Genomic DNA, 20503 nt, shown 5'->3' with positions numbered 1-20503 from the left:
TGATTAATATTTTCTTCATAATCGAACAGCCCTACTTGGGGCATATTTTACTTCCACTATTCCACACACTTGGAAAATCTATTGTTTGCTCCTTTCAATACAATACCATTCTAATTAGCAAGGTGTATTTACTTGTTTGGGCTTCTTGGTCATTTTGAAACTTGAATCGCTGTGTATTCACTAATAGTATTTCATCTTTCATCTCAGGGTTTCGACCTTCTTCGCTCCCTTGACCAATGTTGAGGCTAGAGTGAGGACAGAAGTGTGTGGGCCCGGCCCAGGGGGCCATTATACACATCACTCCAGGCCCTCGTTGAACTGTGCTGCTCTCGCCATGGATCCTCAGAGGGACAAATATGGCGAGCGGCCTGCCAGAAGCACCAAAGTTTCCCAGGGAAGTCGCAGTGGACACTCGTCGCGGCCGTCAGGCTCCTCAAGCTCCTCTGGGGTACTCATGGTGGGCCCAAATTTCCGTGTTGGCAAGAAGATTGGCTGTGGAAACTTTGGGGAATTGAAGCTAGGTACGTAAAGGGAAGGAGTTATTGCAGTCTCTCCACACAGTACTTTGTGAAAGTACTGTATAAAATAAAAGCAATGATGTTGCTTTGAATGAAAAGTTTGTTTTTTCCCCCCTCTAGGTAAAAATCTCTACACCAATGAGTATGTAGCTATTAAACTGGTAAGTTGACATTTTCTCTCTTCTCTTGAAACCTAACCTCAGGTATAAAAGTTGTATACAAAATGCAATCTATTCATGTTTGGTCAAGATTTACACTATAAGTCAATGTCTCCCTACCAGTAGTAATAAGTAACAATAGTCTGTCCTGCAAGAGTTCATTAGTAGACAAAGCAGAGTCAGATCTTTCCTCATGCTGCACCTTTTTCACTTGATCACAAAAATACTCTTGCTAATATTAGACTCTGCCATTGTTGTAAGACAGGAAACCTGTTTCATTCGACAAAGGGATTGGTTAATGTATACACAGATGTTACCAGACTGCATGTCACCACTATTTTCATATGCACTAAATCAGGGGTCTCAAACTCAACTTATGTGCGGGGCCGCTGGAGATGGTCCGTGTGTGTCTGGGCCGCATCAAGTTTTCCACAAAAAGGGGCTTGAGTATTTATAAAAAAAATTTAAAAAAAAGAAGTCATCTTTATTATCCATGTGGTGAAGAAAAAACATTTGGCTCTTGTTTTTTTTATTTGTTTTTTTTATTGGCTGTGGTCGCCAACCTTTCACTTCACGGCAGGTTTTGAAAAATACATGACCGGGACTGGATGACAGGATATCTTTTCCTTTCACTTGGTGTCACTACAGAATTATTTTTCGCCCAATAGCTGGCAATACCCCTCCCACCCCACCCAAAAAAAAAAAAACACAAAATACCCCCCCCAAAAAACAAAAAAAAACAATTAAACTTAGTGGGGCCACATACATCATCCCGCAGGCTGCAAATGGCCCCCAGGCCAAGGGTTTTAGACCCCTGCACGAAATAAACATGCCCCAACAAATAAGGTGGTAGGGTTAGTGCGCTTTTATAAATTCTACATGCTAGCCAAGTGACTCATGTCTCTATTATTCCACACTGGCTGAAGAAACAATGTTTGTGTTCAGCTCATACTTGGCAGTGTATTGTTTTTTGACTCATCTTTAGACAGTAAAGTCCATTTTAGGAAACGTAAATGTTGATCATATGTTTTTATAGTCCTCTATATGTCAGATTGGACACTCCCCCCTTCCTCCCACCAATGTACCTTGCCGGCCCACGTTCTTTCACATTGTCTTGTGCTCCTGTGTGGCCAAGCACATGTACTTTTCTTGTTTAAGCAAATGAGTAGTAAGGCTACATTGAAATCAAGTAAGAGAGAAAAGTTGAACCAGAAGTTAGAATATCAAAAGAAAAAATGAATTGTCAGATTTCCCACACAGATAAATATAAATACAGCAGTCTGAGACCAGCAGACCTGCCACAATGAGCAATAAAGTCAACAAAAATACTAATTTCAGGCTGCGTACTTCTTTGTCAAGCACACACACATTTGCACAATTATTGTACTATATTTCACTTTTATGCTAGCAATGTAATTTAATAAATTCTCATAAAATTGCAGGACTTTCCTAATTTTGTTCTTGTCATTGTACAGTACACTCTTTCAATGTGGCCAACTACTACTTTGTAAACTTCTGCAAGCTGTTTGTTATAATTAATCACCTGACCGTAGTGTGCCAAACTATTTAATTGCTGACACTCCAGCACACTTCTATGCATTGTTTTTTGTTGCGCAAGGTACATGAAGTAATTCCCTCCAAGCATGTTTAAATTCTGTGCCAATTATTGCCTATTTCTAAATACAGTGTGTAGATTTAGGAAAAAGCATTTCCCAATTTTTACTGACTTTACCTGTATTTGTCTGCATTGTCTTAGACCCGGTGCTACTTTTCCTTTTGTTTTTTTTATTTCTGCACAGGAACCAGTAAAGTCAAGGGCACCGCAGTTGCATTTAGAGTACCGGTTTTACAAAACACTGGGAACTACAGGTAGGTGACAGCGTCATACTTGGCTTTTGTTTTGGTGTCACTGGATTTTTGTTGTCATTTGTCGATCTGATTGTATTATTTACATAGGAGGTGATGAGCCACAACTCGTTGTTGGGATATGATATTAAACAGGTTTAGCAACTTACTTTTGTAGAATGTGTGTGTCTATATTATTGTGAGCCTAAGAATCACATTGGGGACAAAATAGGAAGGGGGGAAAAAGTAGAGGAAAGTTGTGTAAATAATCAAATACAATATTCAATCTTCATATTGATTGAAATAAAGTATCCCTTTTGTTATTTTTATTGAAAACTGCATTTGTCACAGCCATATTAGAATATCTTATATGTTGTGCATCAGAGGTATTTTTAACATTTTGCAATATTTCCAGTTCTGACTGAGAATAATAACACATTCATAATGTCTGAAATGTCGAATATTGCAATGACAAAATTATGTTGAATCAGAAAGTGAACCAGAAATGCACATCTGGTTCCAAAATGTCGCAAATGGTGCACCAATGGTTGTTTCAGAAACAAGCTTCACATATACAAATTAGGAAACATAACATGTATTTATTAACACCCATATTGTCACTTATTAAAATTTACATGACAAGTTTATTATCAAAATGAGATTTTTTAGTTGTCAGATGTTTTAGTTTCTAAAGCTTTTTTTAAGCAAGTCATATTTCCTTTGCAGAAAAAAAAGGACAAAACAGAACGGAGCATTATAATTTCTGTACAACACAGATTTCATAACGAGAAAAAAAATCCTTATTTACATCAAGTCCAATCAAATGATTAATTCACTTAAAAATCTCAATATTCTGAGAAATCTTACTTGTATAAACTTTTAAGTACAAGAAAGACTTATCTAATATTAGGGATTGATTAATTTATTTTCAAGGCAAAATATTTTTTATGTTTTATTTGAGTAAAAAAAAAAGACTATGTGTAAGCGTTAAATGTTTTATATTAAAATTGTCATTTAATAATCAATTGTGTTATGGTCTACTTTTGGAGAATCACCAACGTGAGTGAGGAAGTGCTCATGGTATGACACAAACTTTCCAAGTCAAAACCGTTTGTGAACCATTGCTATAGACTGATAGTCGAATAGTGGTTCCTGACGAATTGGGCAGTGGATCCACAACAGGTGTGTGATACCAAAAAGACCTACGTGCCAAACTTCACATGTAATATTAAATCCAATCTCAATCCAGTCTAATCCATCACTAATCTTGGAAAAGAGAGACATTATAGTCCCAAAAACAAAACATAAATTGTCTAATTTAACTTTGCCAAATCAAACAAGTGATACAGAAGTCTGACAGTGTTTACAGCAGCATGTAATTTTCTCACCACGTGTCAGTGTGTGTTGCTCAGAATGACTGGTATATACAGCATACATACATATTAACAACAAAGTGTATTTTAAAATATATATACAAAAATTTAGCAGATTTAAGAGTAACCTACTTAATTTATGGTCATACAGTAATTTCTGAACTACAAGCCGCTACTTTTTTCACTTGCATCCGACTATGCGGCTAATACAAAGGTGCGGCTTATCCATCAGATCACAGGGGGGCACACTATAAAGGAAGCGCAAGAGCGTCAGGCAGAGCAAAACAAACCAAGTGAGTCCAAATACAGGAGGAGAGACAGAACGACAGCGAGAAAATTTGCGCCCTCATTATGGAAAAGAAAGTCGCGGGAACCCGGTGCGGTAACATTAAAACACCTGCGACTTACAATCGGGTGCGGCTTATATGTGTAACCAACTCGAGTATTTCCCAAATTTAGCTAGCACGGCTTCGAGCACGGTGCGCCTTGTAGTCCAGAAATTTGTATTGAATGGAAAACGTATGTAAGGATACTGTTTTAGTCCAGATTTTCGCCAGCCCTGGCCTAAAACGCTACAAACACAAACAAGGCTGAGGACATCTCATCTGATTGACTTGAGTCACACTGCACCTTTTAAAGTTATCGGGGGGAGACAGAATACAGGTTATTTTAATTTGTCATTGCTTGAGGGCTATTACTATTAAACATTTTTTACTTACTACATTTTGACAGATCTGCCTCACCATTTTGTTACTGAATATTTGAAGACAATTGTCATTTTGTTTTCTCATCCCCATTTCTGCGACCCCTATCAAGAGTTTGTAAGATTAGCTATGCAATTAGAGGAAATGGGTCGGGGCCATTTAAAGGATAGCTGGAAATTGCCATTTTTGTTAATATTTTTTCTGGACAAATCTGAAAAATATACCTTAATTTCTTGAAAATAGCACAGTGGTAATTATACATGCCCCAAAAATCGCCCTTGCAAAACCCCCCCCGCCCCTTTTCTTTTTTTTTTACTCATACTGGATTTACTGTTATCCACTTTCAAAAATTGAAGTGTTCCCCACATAGTAATTGGATGGATTTGGATTTCATGTGTTGAGGCACTTTTTTTTTGTAAAAAAAGAAAAAGAAAAAAGCTGTCTCCGCTTCCTGATATGATCGATCCCACATGATTTCGCATTACAAAAGAACAGAATGTCCCAGATATGTGCCGATGTTTACTGAATGGCTAACCTGGCAAGAGATGGGTGTGAATTTCTGTGATTTGTCAAAAAGGACTTGCTGATACATGGTCTTTCCAGTTTGGAGCTCATACATTCTCACTATTGTTTTGCAAAGACGAGGGATGGAAAAGGGCAAGTGTGTGGAAATTCATTAAATATTTAGAGAGTGGGTCTGCCTTTCTTAGTACTAATCTGACTCTCGTCTCTCCTCCAGATGGGATAATGTGACATCATTGCAGCGCCTCATTCCACACAGCCAATGCTGTTGTCGTAGTGCCTGTGGATGTTTCACAATTAATGTGCATTGACTCATGTCCAGTCAGGTGTTGTTTTCGATCTGTAACCAACTGTCATTGGATACTAATGAGGATTATTGTCAGTTAGGGATTTTTCAACCCTTCTTCAATTTATTTATATGAGGACTATTTGTCTGTGCAATCTGTCAGTATTACTGTTGCACAAGACTGTACAATTTGGGGTAATGGTTGAGAGTCTTGTTCAAGGTCAGGTGCACTGTGAAAGGGTTTTGCAGGAATGAAACATTATATCAGCTTCTTATCCGCTGCAAGCACCGTTTAAAACACTCCTGCACTCACGCAGTTTATATTGACCAGATTTTAAAGGTGATACTTCAAGAATAATTTGATCGTCCCAGTGATTCATATATATTTTATATATTTTTTTTTTTAAGTAACAATGCTGCAGTTTTGGGACTGTCATGTGTATGCCATGTCTTAAAAAAAAGTATTTACCCCTTTGGCTTTAAAAATATATATATTAATTTGTTTTGTTTTTTTACATTACAACCTCCAAAAAAAATTATGTGAATTTTATTTAATTTATAGTCACAAAATTTGTCGTGAAATGAGAAATAGTTTTAAAATGATTTAATTAATGATGAATAATTTGTTAGTTTTGAAAATGTATTTATTACTTTTGTTTGAAGCCCCTTGAAAGCTCCGATCAATTACCTTTAGAAGTCACATACTAAGTGAAATGAAGTCCCCTGTGGCGCAATCTAAGTGTTACATGACCTTTCAGAATACACACGTGGACAACAATCGTTTGATGAAAGAAAAACCTAGAGTGGTCACAGAAATAACTTGGATCTGACAAACGTAATAATAAATTTGAATTTCATTAAAATAAATGAAAATCAGACATGCTTTTTAAATGTAAAAAAAAACCCACATAAAATAGGCCGGGACAAAAATGGTAGTTTCCCTAGACAATATTGAAATTTGACCGTGTCATGTTCAACCAAGGTGTGCCCTCTAATTAGCATCATGAGTATCTTAAAAGTTGTAATCTGTTAGTCGGCCTATTTAAAGTGTGACAAATTGTGCAGCAAGCAAAGAAAAGACTTGTCTCGGGAGATTAAAATGAATATTATAAACAGGGGGGTGCAGGCACATAAAAAAAAAAAGCTCTTAAATGAACAGCAGAGGTTGTTCTCATGGGTCTTGCAACAGGATTAATGACCCAAAAGACAGATAAAAAACAAAAAATCACCCAGGAATGATTAAGGGAAGAACATTGGACTACAGTATTCTGAAGTGGCCTTCTATAAGCCCTCTTCTAATTCCTATTCAACATCTGTGGAAAGAGCTGAAACATAACATCTGGAAAAAGCACCCTTCAAACCTGAGACAATGTGGAGCAGTTTGCTTATGAAGAGTGTGGGCCAAAGTACCTGATGAGAAGCGCAGAAGTCAGTCTCATTGAAAGTTACAAAAATAGTTTGATTGCAGTGATTGCCTCAAACGCTTCTGCAACAAATATTAAGTTAAGGCTGGTTACCATTATTTTTCTCCAGGCCGAGTTTCATTTGTTTGTTTTTTTAAATAATTCTGGTAAACCACAATTCAAATTGGATTTTGATATTCCATAGGGTAATTTTAATTACTTTTGTATTACTTTTGTCAGATTCAATTAAATTCTTTGTCCAGTGTGATCAACAGAGTTCACACCATTTTTATGAGAGGCCCCTGGACATTTGGTCGGTCCGAAATATAGTGATATTCTTCATTAAAGGTGGCGATTACTCGAGTATCAATAGGATAATCGATTCTAAACAGATTTGTGTGTGACAGCCCAAATAAATAAGGTCCCTCAAATAAAGTTCAGAGAAAGAAATGTTATTGTTTAGATTAGAGATGGTAATAAATGTAACAAAACAAAAGCTAAGGGTGTGAATACTTTGGCAAGGTACCATCTACATATTGGATAAATACTCATGCTATTGATAAGATGCAGAAGAACTATGAATTGTCTCTATAAAGACTGATAATGACATTGTCTCAAAAGGTGTGAGTGTCCATCAGCAGACCATTATAATGCATCTTATATACAGGACTGGGCTTTCTGTTTTTAATCCATGATGGATGTACTGTCCTTATTTTTCTTTAGTTCTTTCAAAGTCCAATGTTTTTGGTTGAGTAAGCATTCATCCACTTATTGACACCATCTCCAAACCGACACATTTCAGGCCTCCCACAGACACGAGGTGCCTGTAGTACAATTAGCAACCCACAGCACTGGGTAGTGGTGTCCAGCAACACAGGATGGAGCGCGGCGTGACGCCTACTTGTCCATATGCTGGCAAGAGCATATAATATGCTGACGTTCATTCTGTACAAGTCAATTTTGAGGGATTACTGCTGTAGGCCAAAGCATGAACACGACAGCGACTTGAACGCCAGAACATGATGATGTCACAAAGTCGCTGCCATTTGGACTCTGACAATTAGTTTTAATATGTTTTAGCTGAAGGTGTGCCCCAAGTGTTTTACTTTGGACCTTGTGGGAAATACAACGCCATGGTTCTGGAGCTCTTGGGGCCAAGTCTGGAGGACCTATTTGACCTCTGCGACAGGACCTTTTCATTGAAGACTGTCCTAATGATCGCAATCCAGTTGGTGAGTTGCTCACAATTCCATGACCACAGTGGCCCTTGTCAATTATTTATTTATTTTGATGCAATCTTGACTTTTTATCCTTTCTCTACAGATATCTCGAATGGAGTATGTGCATTCTAAAAACCTCATCTATAGAGATGTAAAACCTGAAAATTTTCTCATTGGACGGCAAGGGAATAAAAAGGAGCACATTATCCACATTATTGACTTCGGCTTGGCCAAAGAATACATCGACCCTGAGACCAAAAAACACATTCCATACAGGGAGCATAAGAGCTTGACTGGCACTGCCCGCTACATGTCCATCAACACGCATTTAGGCAAAGGTACACTAAGCTATCACAACTTTTAGCTTTATTTTCAAGTCCTCTAAAGCAACGATTTTCAACTAGTGTCACCCCGGGATGACACAATTTTATTGACGTTATTATTTATTATTTTAAAGCGCCACCAGAAATGCATGTGTAGCATATGTTATATTTTTGAATGCTATTTCAAATGAATTTGACTTTTCTGCCCAAAGCATATATGCTTGCAATGATGCCCGGTAACCAAAGGCTGAGCTGCACTGTATATGTTTACAGAGTAAACTCGTGACTAGAGCACACGTGAGTAACATTTCCTGTCACTTACCTCATATATTCCATGTGGGAACTTAGTACGCCTCTGTATTGGACCCCCCCCCCCCCAAAAATAAAAAAAAATAAAAAAAAATTTTTTACTAGCAGTCCGTAGCCCACCTGAAATGGGTTGTGCCATCCACTTTTTGGTCCTGGCCCATAAGTTGAGAATCGCTGCTCTATAGGGTTAAGTTTTATTTTAATTAGTTTGGCTCTTGGAATTTGTTTAGCAAATAAAGTTCTTAAATCTTTTGATGTAGAGCAAAGCCGACGAGATGACCTGGAAGCCTTGGGTCACATGTTCATGTATTTCCTTCGTGGGAGTTTGCCATGGCAAGGACTCAAGGTAACATATAAAATCTGTTTTGTTTTATTTCCATATGTATTTATTAGAATGTGTTTAAATTAGAAATGCGCAATAATGCTATTTTCAATCGATACGATAAACCAATAATTTAGAAAGTGCCGACAACCGATAAGCCGATAAGTGTTTGCAAAATTAACTTGAATACAAATATACTTTTGAGCCCTTCTATAAGTCTAACATGTACAAATACATTGAAACATTGTGTAAAGCACCATGAAGCTGAATTTTATTGATATCACTGCTTCGAAGACAAACGGTAACTCATTTTGAGTTTGCCAAAACAAAACAGTCATGTTTTAAAAATGCAACAAAAAACTGCAAAGATAACATTTTGGGGAGACACAGTAAAGAAAGCCCACACTGACGACTGCCCATGTCGTCATGATGCATCTTCTGTGAACAGGAGGTTGCGCGCATTATGATGTCACAAATATGCAACACTACCATAGGAGAGGGGAGGGGTTGAGGAGTTGGCCACAACTTGAGCCACAACAGATGGACCAACGTGGCATGTCTATTAGCCCCTGGTGCTAGCTAGCTGGCTACTAGCTCCCTAGCAGCAGATAAACGAGCACCATGGGCGCTAGCTAACTGAGGCTTAAAGCCATACTGTGGCAGGGTTTTTACTTTCTGGACCTGGATTTGCCACCTCTGTTATCGGCAGATTTCTTTATTATCTGGTTTATCTGTATGACGTCAAATAATTATCGGCCACCGATATTATTGTGCATCCCAAGTTAAAATTTACTCATCCACAGTGCTGACACAATCAGGCTGTAAATGTCTGTATTCAAGAAGAGATTTTGTTAAAATACAATTATGAGTCACTCTTTTGAAAATATATCATTATCCTAAATGGACCCAAACACTGTGTCAGCTAATTAATCAGCAATTGGGGTACACCAGAATCTTAATTCAACTCAATTTTTTGTATAAAGCATTTTAATACAGCAATCGCTGCATACGAAGTGCTGTATATGGAGTAAAAATCAGTCATGGAATTAAGACATTACATTAACAAGTTAAATCAATTAACATAAAATTAATAAATATAATAAGTGGATAAGTTCAAAAATATATATATTTAAATGATAACAAAAACTAGGTAAGTGAATAAGTTAGTAAAATAAATATAAATCAATTAATAACACAAAATACAGCAGGCACTATAAAACACTGACATTCTTTATTGTACCCCAAAAAATAAATTGGGCCAATTCTATGCTTCTTACTACAATAGCGATTTAAGGAAGGCCCCAGTGCACAAACAAGGCCTATAACTGCATGGATGCTTTGAGGGGAATGGTGCGAAAAGCAAACCTTTTGAGGTCAACTTGAAAAGAGCCTCAAAAAAGAATGGAAAAAAATCCCACAGACAAAAGAGTGTAGACAGAAGTGTTTTATGTAGGTGTGCCGGTTTGCGACGTACATTTGTTTTCTCATCTATCCATTATTCCTCTCCAGTAATCATTCAAACTGCTTCTTGTCACATGCCGTATGTATGTTGGATCTTCTTCAGGCGGACACACTGAAAGAGCGATACCAAAAGATTGGAGACACTAAACGAAACACTCCCATCGAGGTCCTGTGCGAGAACTTCCCAGGTATTTTGCACAGTTCACCAGTGTAATGCTCATCCACCAAGCTGCGAATCTGTCAAATGCTCAGCATAATTGGCATTTCTGTCGATATTATGTATGAACATCGTGTCAGCTCCAAGTTCTCTTACCGATCTTGAATTCATACCCTGTGATTGTGTTTCATTCAGAGGAGATGGCCACCTACCTGCGATATGTAAGACGGCTGGACTTCTTTGAAAAGCCCGACTACGAATATTTGAGGACTTTATTCACCGAATTGTTTGAGCGCAAAGGATACACCTTCGACTACACATACGACTGGGTTGGCAGACAGATAGTAAGTAACACACGTCAACTGGGGAATATTGAACGTGACACATGTTTATGAGTTGTCGTTTGTTGTAGCCCACACCAGTGGGATCTGTCCATATAGACTCTGGGGCTTCTGCAGTCACAAGAGAGAGCCATCCTCACAGAGACCGCACCTCAGCACACCCACCAATAAGAAATCAGGTATGAAAACTTTTGTCTACTTGTCAGGTTGGTACGCTCAAGTGTACACATTGCTACGCCAATATCCATTCAGAAACTAGAAGGCTTCAATGAAAGTTTGGAGTAGAACTGTGTTGACTTAAGATTGTATGACTTCCCTTTTAAGGTAAATGAACTACAGTATGCGCCTTGAGTGTTGAAGCGAGACATAACCATCTCAATTGTATGTGTGGAAGAAGATATTTGAGGAATTGTCTTTTCCCCTCCCATAAAATGTTCTTATTTACTTTTTTAATCTGTTTTGTGAACACAGAAAGATAAGCTTACATTGTGTGACTGTTGAATAGCTAATTTCGAACCAATTTAAGTATATATGTTTTTTCAAGCATTTTCCTTATAATGTGACAGTAGTATAGTTTAAAAGTACAATTTGAGTGGAGGGGAGGATTAGCTGTCAAGAATCGAAATTAGTTCTTTTTTATTTGACCACTCTGCCATTGTGTTTATTTTGGTAATAAAAAAAATACGTCTTTGTGACCATTTAACGCATTTGCTCCCAAAAACGTATAAATCAGTTCTATTTCATATATTACCCCATGCTCCCCAAAATGTATTTATACGTTTGTTTTTATGCTTGAGCATACAGAAGGCTTTGATGTAGCCTCTGAACTGAAGAGAATGCTTGAAGCAATGTTAGTTATTACAAAAACGGCCAGCGGGTGGCAGCCGAGTATGAGACCAACCAGGGCCATGTTGCAAATAAGCTGTTTTCCCCACAGTTTAAAACAGATTTGTGAATAATGATGAAACTTAGCTATATTCTAATATAGAAATACTCTTTTGTTGTCTTGATGAAAGAAGAGACTTATTATTTCTTTTGGTAGCCTCCATGTTTTTATAGTAATAGAAAACAATATTCTTGCAAAATCCAGTAAAACAGCCGGGAGCGAAGGGGGTTGCTTCAGTCAAAATGGCTGGGAGTGAATGAGTTATTTTTTGTTGTCTGAAACACAGTAAATGATTGATCGTTGGTATAGTGAGATTTTTAATTTGATCTTTTACGTAAACAGAAGAGATTTTAGACACTTCTTTTGGTCTTGGGCACTTTTGTTTCGTTTTTCTGGCTGACAATAAGCCTTGCTTGGTTTGGTTTGACTATTATTTATTTGCGTTTTTGTTCTCCAATTTCCATGGTGCTTTGCATGAACCTGGCCTGGCCCACTCGAATACCCATCTTTCCTAATGCAACTATTCCATCACCCCTCCCTCTCTCATTGCACTCCCAACAACCCACTTCTCCTCTGGTCACTTGGCGTCCCCTCCCGACTCCCGAGCAGACAGCGGCCTCTGATCGACGAGGAGCGTGGGAGGTGCAGCCCACTCGCCAAGCAAACTCCTCCTACCTGACCTCCCACCTAGCAGCGGACAGGCATGGGGGCTCAGTGCAGGTATACACCCCTTACCTGATCAGCCAGTCCACCCGTCCAGGTCTCAGGCCTCACATCTGTCTTGTAGCACCTTATGACATTGTATCAAGTGTACAGGTGGCCTGTATATAAGAAGCACCTAATACTTTCTTATATCAGTGCAAATTTCCTTTGTACATTTGCCATTCTGATAATTGAACAGAATTCCCAATTTGAATGAAAATGATCATCCAACTTTTTAAAGCAATTTCACTGACAATTTGTCCCCATAAACTGAAACAAAGTTATCGCTCAAAATTGATCGCAAATGATGTGAGCTTACTGCGTTTACAGTAAATTGTGTCTGATGCATAGATTGAGGTGTATGAGACAGATTTATGGTCATGCTCTTCTCCCAGACTTTTGTACCCTTTGCTGGTGAATGTTTGTTTCCCACACCACCATCTGCATGTCCTCATGGTGCCCCGCCCCACAGACGGTGATGATGCCATGTAGCAGCAGACTTTGAACTCAGCATCTTTTGCGTGCCTCATGAAAACACGAAGCTTCGTGCATGGCAGGGTGACCTGAATTAGTGCATGTGCGCTTATCTGAAATGGTCTTAAAAAGGAAAATCTTTCTCCCAATGCAGTGAGACCTTATAGAACGATTACAATGCATTCCGGAATGCTTGTTGACCTCCGAGATTTTTGCAGATTCAAAGCAAGAACCGTGGAAAATGGTTGGAGGGTCAAATTATTGCCATCGTGTGTTTATATTTCATCCATAATGAGCATTCTAGTGCAAATACTTGTGTTACAACAATGTTTAAGCACACTTTAATGATTAACAAGGAGGAAGTAATACGTCATGTCACTGACTCTTGATTTTTTTTTAATGTAGAAATATAAAAAGAAAAACATTAATATGCGTAATGTAAAAGCTAGGAAACGTTCCATGCCGGAGACAGAAAGAGTTGAATGTGACTATTATTTTGTGGAGCCTAGAGAATATTATACTCTTTCAACAGTTCTTTTCTTAACACGCCTCTTGTCAAGGCTGGCTCTTCTTTTGAAACAAATACAAGGTACAACAAGCCAAATAAAAAGCAAAACATGAAGCGGTTTCATGGTGACAGTCAGTCTTGCGCGTGTCGCGAGTGAGTACTGTTAGACTGCCATTTTTACACTTTTTCTTTTACGTTGGTTATATTCGGAAGAGGATTAGGACCAGTGAAGAGAGAAAGGTTTGGAAGATTCTGACTTTAAAGTCAGAATAATAGTAGCACTAATAAAGTCAGAATTCTGACTTCATTCTCTGACTTTAAAGTCAGAATTCTGAGAAGAAAGTCAGAATCTTTTTTGTCTCTCTTCACTGGCCCTAATCCCCTTCCATAGTTTTTTACTACCTAGTCTGCTGAATTTCAAATACTAAGGGCCTGACTTAATTAAAGGTTTACAAAACAGACACAGAGTTGATTGCTGATCAACTAGCCAGACCAGGTTTATGTTTGCCATGCAGTTCATTTTGCTCATACATATTGGTGGCGTATTAAACCTTCAAACGTGTAAAAGACCAGAGGTGGGTAGAGTAGCAAAAAAAAATTCTCAAGAGTAGCGTTACTTCAAAAGAATATTACTCAAGTAAAAAAAATAGTCATAAAAAAATCAGTCAAGCACAAGTAAAAAAGTATTTGCTGAAAACAATACTCAAGTACTGAGTATTGAACATGAAGTCTGATTTATAAAAATAAAAATAAACTATAGTTGGGTTTCCATCCATGATCCACCCATTTTTCTTAGAATAAAATAAAACTGAATGGAAACGCTAGAAATTGGAAAAAGGGTCAAAAATTTGCAAAAATGCGTTTTTACGCTTAGACGGGGTGGATTTTGAAGTGTATCGAAAAAAGGAAAATGCTCATTTTGGCTATGAAAACAGGTTTTATGAATAACCGCTGTTTAGACCGGATACACGTCGCATGTTTTGACCGGATATTATGTCACACGTACATTTGTAGTGTCAAAGCAATGGCGGATGATAAAGTAAGGTAAGTTTGGGGGGCCGACGTAACAGAAATATTTTTGGAATTAATTAAAGAAGAATATTAATGCTATTTCAGATGGAAAACAGCAAAGAAACGCTACGGTTTATCAGGAATTACAAAAGCAAACTCCTACGACATCATCGCACGGCGCAGTCGCTTCCTGGTATTCTTCTTCTCCTTTTAAATTACTGGTGGATCACATCTCTATGGTGTATACCGCCACCTACAGCGGCGGAGTCCCCTCTCAATATTCGCAAAAGAAGAACAGATGGAAACGGGCATAAGTCGCATGTCCGTTTTGCGCATTTTCAGTAAAGTCGCTTTAAAAATTCGAAACAATTGGATGGAAACCTGAGACAAACATAAAATTATGTGCAAATACTGGCATCTTCAACATAAAATAAAATTTTAAATAACTTTTTGAGCTCAAGCAACAGTGCAAGCAGACACATTAGCCCAAGCATGCACAATCCAGTCACAAATTGTGGCATAACTCGCTCGGCACTGAAAGACATCAGCTTTCAGTTGACTCTTTCGGGTTCTCATTATGCCTGCCAGTCTTCAACCAGGGCCACATATCCAGTATAAAAAGCAAGGTGTCCACGAAAATGCTCCCACAAAGTCAGTCAAGCGGAGCACTTCCGTGAAAATACAGTAAATCTAATGTATGAATGGGGCGGCGGGTAACAACTCTAGTGTAGCCCAATATAGCAGAGTAAGAGTAACATTTTATCTTCACACATCTACTCAAGTAAAAAGTATTTTGTGGTAAACTACTCTTATAAGTACTTTTTTCCCCCTTTTTTTTTTTTACAAGACGTTACTCAAGTAAATGTAGCTTGTGAGGTGCAATATTTAGGTCCAGAAAGTAAAAATCCTACCACAGTTTGTGCTTTAGCCCCTGATGCTAGCTCGCTAGCTCCCTAAAAGGTAAACAAGCACCATGGGAGCTAGCTAGACAACTAGCTAGCTAGCTAGCACCTGGGGCTAAAGCCAAACTGTGGCAGGGTTTTAACTTTCTGGACCTTGATTTGCCAACTCTGCTCGTTACTACCCACCTCTTATTAGGTAAAAATTGTTTTTATTGTAATACGCTTTAATTCAAAATTAAAATTAATCAGATTAGTATTACAGAATATTACAATATTCGATAGTGACAGCACTAAGGCAAATACCCGTTAGTGCTGTACAAAATGTAGAATAAAAGTGTTCATGCACATAGTGAGACACACCAGACTGACATAACTTTTTTGTCATGAATTAGAACCACTTCTGAATCTGTGAAACTTTTAGGTATCTCATCCCAGCCCCTCTACATAATACTGCCCATTAATGTAGTGTGCCTTCTGTGTTATTGATGTGCGGTTTGCTCTTTGCTACTGTGAGACTGGCACGTGTCCATACAGTGAACGTAGTGCGGTCACAATGTTGCATTTTCCTCACCCGCTGAAATCACTGCTGCGTTCACACTGATGCTGGCAAACATGTAAACTTGTAGTTGTTGTGCGGTTGATAGTACAAGCAGACGGACGTGATGTGAAGATGCGTGTGTATGTGCCACAGGTGGTCAGTTCAACCAACGGGGAGCTGAATGCTGACGACCCACTAGCCGCTCATTCCAATGCGCCGATCACCGCCCAGGCAGAGGTGGAAGTGGTGGACGAGGCCAAGTATGTGTCATGCAGCCGCACCTCTGCTGCCTCCTCTTTTCCGCTCTTCCTCGCCACCTCTTTTTGCTTCCCTCCTGCTCCCCTTTGCCATGCTGTGGAATTGTGACACCCTTCATCTCGCTTGTATCTTGTTTGACTGTGCGGCACATTTTCATGTGATTCTACTTTTTTAAAGATGCAAGACAGCAATCAGGTGAAGACGGAGGTTTTCATTTTAGTCTTAGTACACATCTTCCTGTAGCACTAGTGCACAAAATAAAATAATTGGCTGACCTCCATTTAAGTAAATTACATATTACATTGGTGTCTCAATCATTTTGGACTGGACACAAAGATTCAACAAAAGGTGATTTAGTTATAAATCACATACATTTGCATGTGTTTGTATTTTTGTCTAATGACGAGCCATCCTCCATTGGTATCCATTGACACACTTGTTTATGATGATTGGCGTCGTTGCTGAAAGGTACTTTAATAGCGCCGCTAGCAAGCTGAACCCACTAGAACCCGTGCTGCCAGTTAACTATCAGTGAAATGAATTGCACACATTTCTACTAGGCATGGGCCGATTACTGGTTTGATAGTTGGTTTTTAAAAAGTCAAGGTTGGAATAACCGCTAATAAGTGTGAGTGGAATTCTAAGCCGATCACTATATGAATGGCTGCTTGCAGAGTTAAGTAAACAAGCAGCCTCTTTGAAGTGATTTGCCTCCACGTAACTTTTTTTCTCCTTCTCGACAAACAAAGAGGGGAGGGGTAAGCAGTTGCGCACGGAGGAGGAGGGAGGGAGCAAGACGAAAGAGGCACTGATTAATGTGCATTGTCCTAAAAATATATATATTTATTTAAACTTAACATGGTATACGCTTCTTCTGTACCAATATTCTATATTTTGTCAAAAAATAAAATATTGCGTTTAATGGAAAGAAATGCTGTTTTTATTTACCCAAATATTTCATTGATTGTTATTTTAGCACTGTAATTTCAATACCGTGATGCCCTAATATTTGTGCTGACAGGTATCATACCGTCAGAATCGGCCCATGCCTAATTTCTACACATTGTCAACGACATCTACACAATGCAACACTATATTTTAGAAGTTAATCTGTGTCTTAATTGTGAATAACAAGTCATGCGCAATATGCCTTAGAACAGTGGCCCCCAACTTCCGGGCCGCCGTTTAGTACAAATTGATGATGACGATCAATGCTGTAAACGATGAATTGCCAGAAAATTACACGGCTTTCTGTATCGGATTAAACAGCTCTACACCCAAGTGTTCATCACCATTTAGATCATTTGTATTGTAGATACATATCAATAATTACGACACATAATTCCAAGCCTTTTGCTTTTCTTCCTGAGTGTCTTTTACTGTTGACTCTCATCCATACGTCCCACACAGTACTGGAGTGTCAGTACTTTCCACTGTTGCTTTATTGGATATTTCCTGATATGATGCAGTGAATCAGACTCCGTTGTCAATAATAGACCCATTTTTAACATACCTTGGCATTCCACCAAAATTGACCATGATGGGGGGAGTGCAGGTGCTTGGTAAGGTTGGAAAGGGCATTAAAGAGAGGATTATGTCATCACAGGATGATCCAAAAGCATTTTCAGGAATGATGTATTGAAGACTTGATTGTAGAAACTGAATTGATGCAGATGCAATGTAAACTCAAGTTTACAAGAAACGTTTCCATCGGCCTCCATCGCACAGTTTAGATTTGAAGCGTTACACCTAGCTTTATGATGATTAAAAACATTGGTCCATGATTTCCCTTCCCCGGATGCGGAGCAAGGCCTGCTGATGGGGCTCGCTAGCAAGCCCGTGGTGACCGGTCCTGCACCCAGGGCCCCTCGGTTGCATACAGACAAAAAAGGCAACGTGGGTCCCCCTTCCCATGGGCTCACCACCTGTGGTAGGAGACAAAGAGGTTAGGTGCGCTGTGAGCTGGGCAGCGGGAACCTTGGCGGTCTGATCCCTGATGACAGCAGTTAGCTCTGTGGACATAGAATGTCACCTCCTTGGCAGGGAAGGAGCCCGTGCTGGTGTGCGAGGCAGAGAAGTTCAGACTAGGAATAGGTGGGCCACCTACACACACATCTTGGGCTTTGGTACCAGCCCTCTTGAGAGGGGTTGGACTCTCTTCCACTCTGGAGTAGCCCATGTTGAAAGGCGTCAAGCAGGTGTGGGCATAATAATTGCCTCCAGTTTGACGATGGTAACTTAGGGTTCACCCCATTGGATGAGATCCTGAGAGGGTAGCCTCCCTCCCCCCTCCGGGTGGGGGCACAGGTCCTGACTGTTTTTGGAGTCTTTGGCTGAAGAGCGCCCCCACCGGGGACTCACTCGTTCTGCTGGGGTACTTCAATGCTCACGCACATGGAAAATGACTCGGGATGTTGTAAGTCGATGAGGAGAATACTTCAAAGATCTCCTCAATTCCACCGACATGCCTTCCTTTGAGGAACCAGAGTCTGAGGACTCTGAGCTGGGCTCTCCTAGTTCTGGGGTCACCAAGATGGTTAAAAACGTCCTCAGTGACAAAGCCTCAGGGGTGGATGAGATCCGCACAGAATTCTTAAAGGCAAGAGGTGTTGTGGGGCTGTCCTGGTTGACACGCCTCTGCAATATCGCGGTAACATCTGTGACGGTGCCACTGGATTGGCAGATCGGGGTGGTGGGACCGTCTTTTTAAGGGTGTGTTCCAACTATAGAGGGATCACACTCCTCAGCCTCCCTGGTAAGGTCTATTCAGGGGTGCTGGAGAGGAGGGTCCGTCAGGATTTTGAATTGATTGATTTAACAAGAGCAGTGTGGTTTTGTTCCTGCCATGGAACAGTGGACCAACTCTACACCCTTGTTTGCGTCCTTGCATCGAAGTTCACCCAACCAGTTGACATACGTTTTGTGGATTTGGAGAATGCGTTTGATCGTGTCCCTCAGGGAGTTCTGCGGGGCAGCGCTTGCATGCGAGAGTTTGGCCCACACTGCTGACAGTAAGTTGGATTCACTTTCAATGAGGGTTAGCGTCCGCTCAGATAGCCTTATGTTATCCGTTTTACTGATAACCTTTGACAAAATTTCTAGGCGCAGCTTGAGGTGTTGAGGGAGTCCGGTTCTATGACCTCAGTATTGTATCAATGCTTTTGGCAGATGTGGTACTATTTGCTTCTATATCCAACTCTCACTGGAGTGGTTCACAGCCAAGTGTGAAGTGGTTGGGATGAAAATAAACACTTCCAAATCTTAGACCTCAGTTGCAAAAGTGTTGAGTTCCCGCTTTGTGTTGGGGAGCTGGAGATTGACAGGCGGATCAGTGAAGCGTCTTCTATGATGTGGTCTCTGTATCAGTCTGTTGTGGTGAGGGAGGAGCCATACCGAAAGGCGAAGCAATGGATTGTAACGATCAATCTACGTTCCTACTTTCACTTATGGTCAAGAGTTGTGGTTCGTGACCCAAAAAAAAAAGCTCCTGGATGCAAGCGGCCAAAATGAGTTTCCTCCGCAGGGTGTCTGGGCTCTCCCTTCGAGATGGGGTGAGAAGTTTGGTCATCCGGGAGGAACATAGAGTTGAACCTCCACGTTGCGAGGAGCCAGATGAGGTGGCCGGGGCATCTGTTTAGGTTGCCTCCTGGACACCTCCCTGGTGACGTGTTTCGGGCATGATTTACTGACAAGAGGCCCCGGGGACGACCCAAAACATTCAGGAGAGAGAATTTGTCTCTGGACAGTCCTGGGAAGTCCGTGGTTCCTTGCTTAAGTGTTTCCACCACGGGGTATTTAAGTGAGATTGCGATGGCGGCAGCGCCGACATAATCAGCGTGACATCCTGGCAGCAAGACAAAGTGACAAGATTTTGAAATTGACAAGAAGAGGAACTGGTTGTGTGCGTGAAAGTTTGTCCTCTTCTCATTCCGTCCTCTATCGACCAATCGTCAGATTGTGAAAGTCAAACGTTCCTGTGGATTCTGAATATAATACAATAACATCAACTTCCTGATACTCCGCAACCAATCCAGAACTAGCAACTGGTCTAGTTCCTCGTACCTTTCTCCCTCAAAGCTCCCCACTGTGCTTGTCCATGTGTGCATGTGTGTGTGTTGCACGTGCTCTATCCTCATCGTCATCATGTTCTTGCTGTATTAATCTATCTTTCTTTTGTCTTTCCAACTCTTTGTGTTCTCTCTTCTGTAGCTGCGTGAAAATGCTCAACCTGTGGTGAGTCCCTCTCTGCTCGTCTACCTCAGGCTCATGGAACAGGGAGTGG

At 40.0% G+C, this 20503-nt stretch overlaps 1 protein-coding gene across 5 annotated transcripts in view; it reads left to right on the top strand.

The window, feature by feature from the left end:
• The window catches only part of csnk1g1 (casein kinase 1, gamma 1), a 37611-nt gene that overhangs the window by 12692 nt on the left and 4416 nt on the right, over positions 1 to 20503 (top strand). For 2 of the 5 annotated variants that reach the window (XM_086070873.1, XM_086070874.1), the window contains exons 2-13: positions 208 to 521; positions 639 to 679; positions 2476 to 2545; positions 7890 to 8041; positions 8133 to 8367; positions 8922 to 9007; positions 10548 to 10632; positions 10797 to 10945; positions 11014 to 11121; positions 12438 to 12548; positions 16117 to 16223; positions 20431 to 20454. In XM_086070873.1, coding sequence (XP_085926999.1) covers positions 335 to 521; positions 639 to 679; positions 2476 to 2545; positions 7890 to 8041; positions 8133 to 8367; positions 8922 to 9007; positions 10548 to 10632; positions 10797 to 10945; positions 11014 to 11121; positions 12438 to 12548; positions 16117 to 16223; positions 20431 to 20454 — 1355 coding nt within the window. In that variant the 5' untranslated portion in view covers positions 208 to 334. The remainder of the gene's footprint in view (positions 1 to 207; positions 522 to 638; positions 680 to 2475; positions 2546 to 7889; positions 8042 to 8132; positions 8368 to 8921; positions 9008 to 10547; positions 10633 to 10796; positions 10946 to 11013; positions 11122 to 12437; positions 12549 to 16116; positions 16224 to 20430; positions 20455 to 20503) is intronic. The other 3 variants (XM_086070876.1, XM_086070875.1, XM_086070877.1) reach the window with 3 other exon arrangements.

The sequence above is a fragment of the Leptonotus elevatus genome, chromosome 3 (assembly GCF_054856555.1).
Source record: "Leptonotus elevatus isolate MCC_2025b chromosome 3, RoL_Lele_1.0, whole genome shotgun sequence".
Classification (NCBI taxonomy): domain Eukaryota; kingdom Metazoa; phylum Chordata; class Actinopteri; order Syngnathiformes; family Syngnathidae; genus Leptonotus; species Leptonotus elevatus.
The sequence above is the reverse complement of the archived record's forward strand: the minus strand, read 5'-3'. Positions and strand labels throughout refer to the sequence as shown.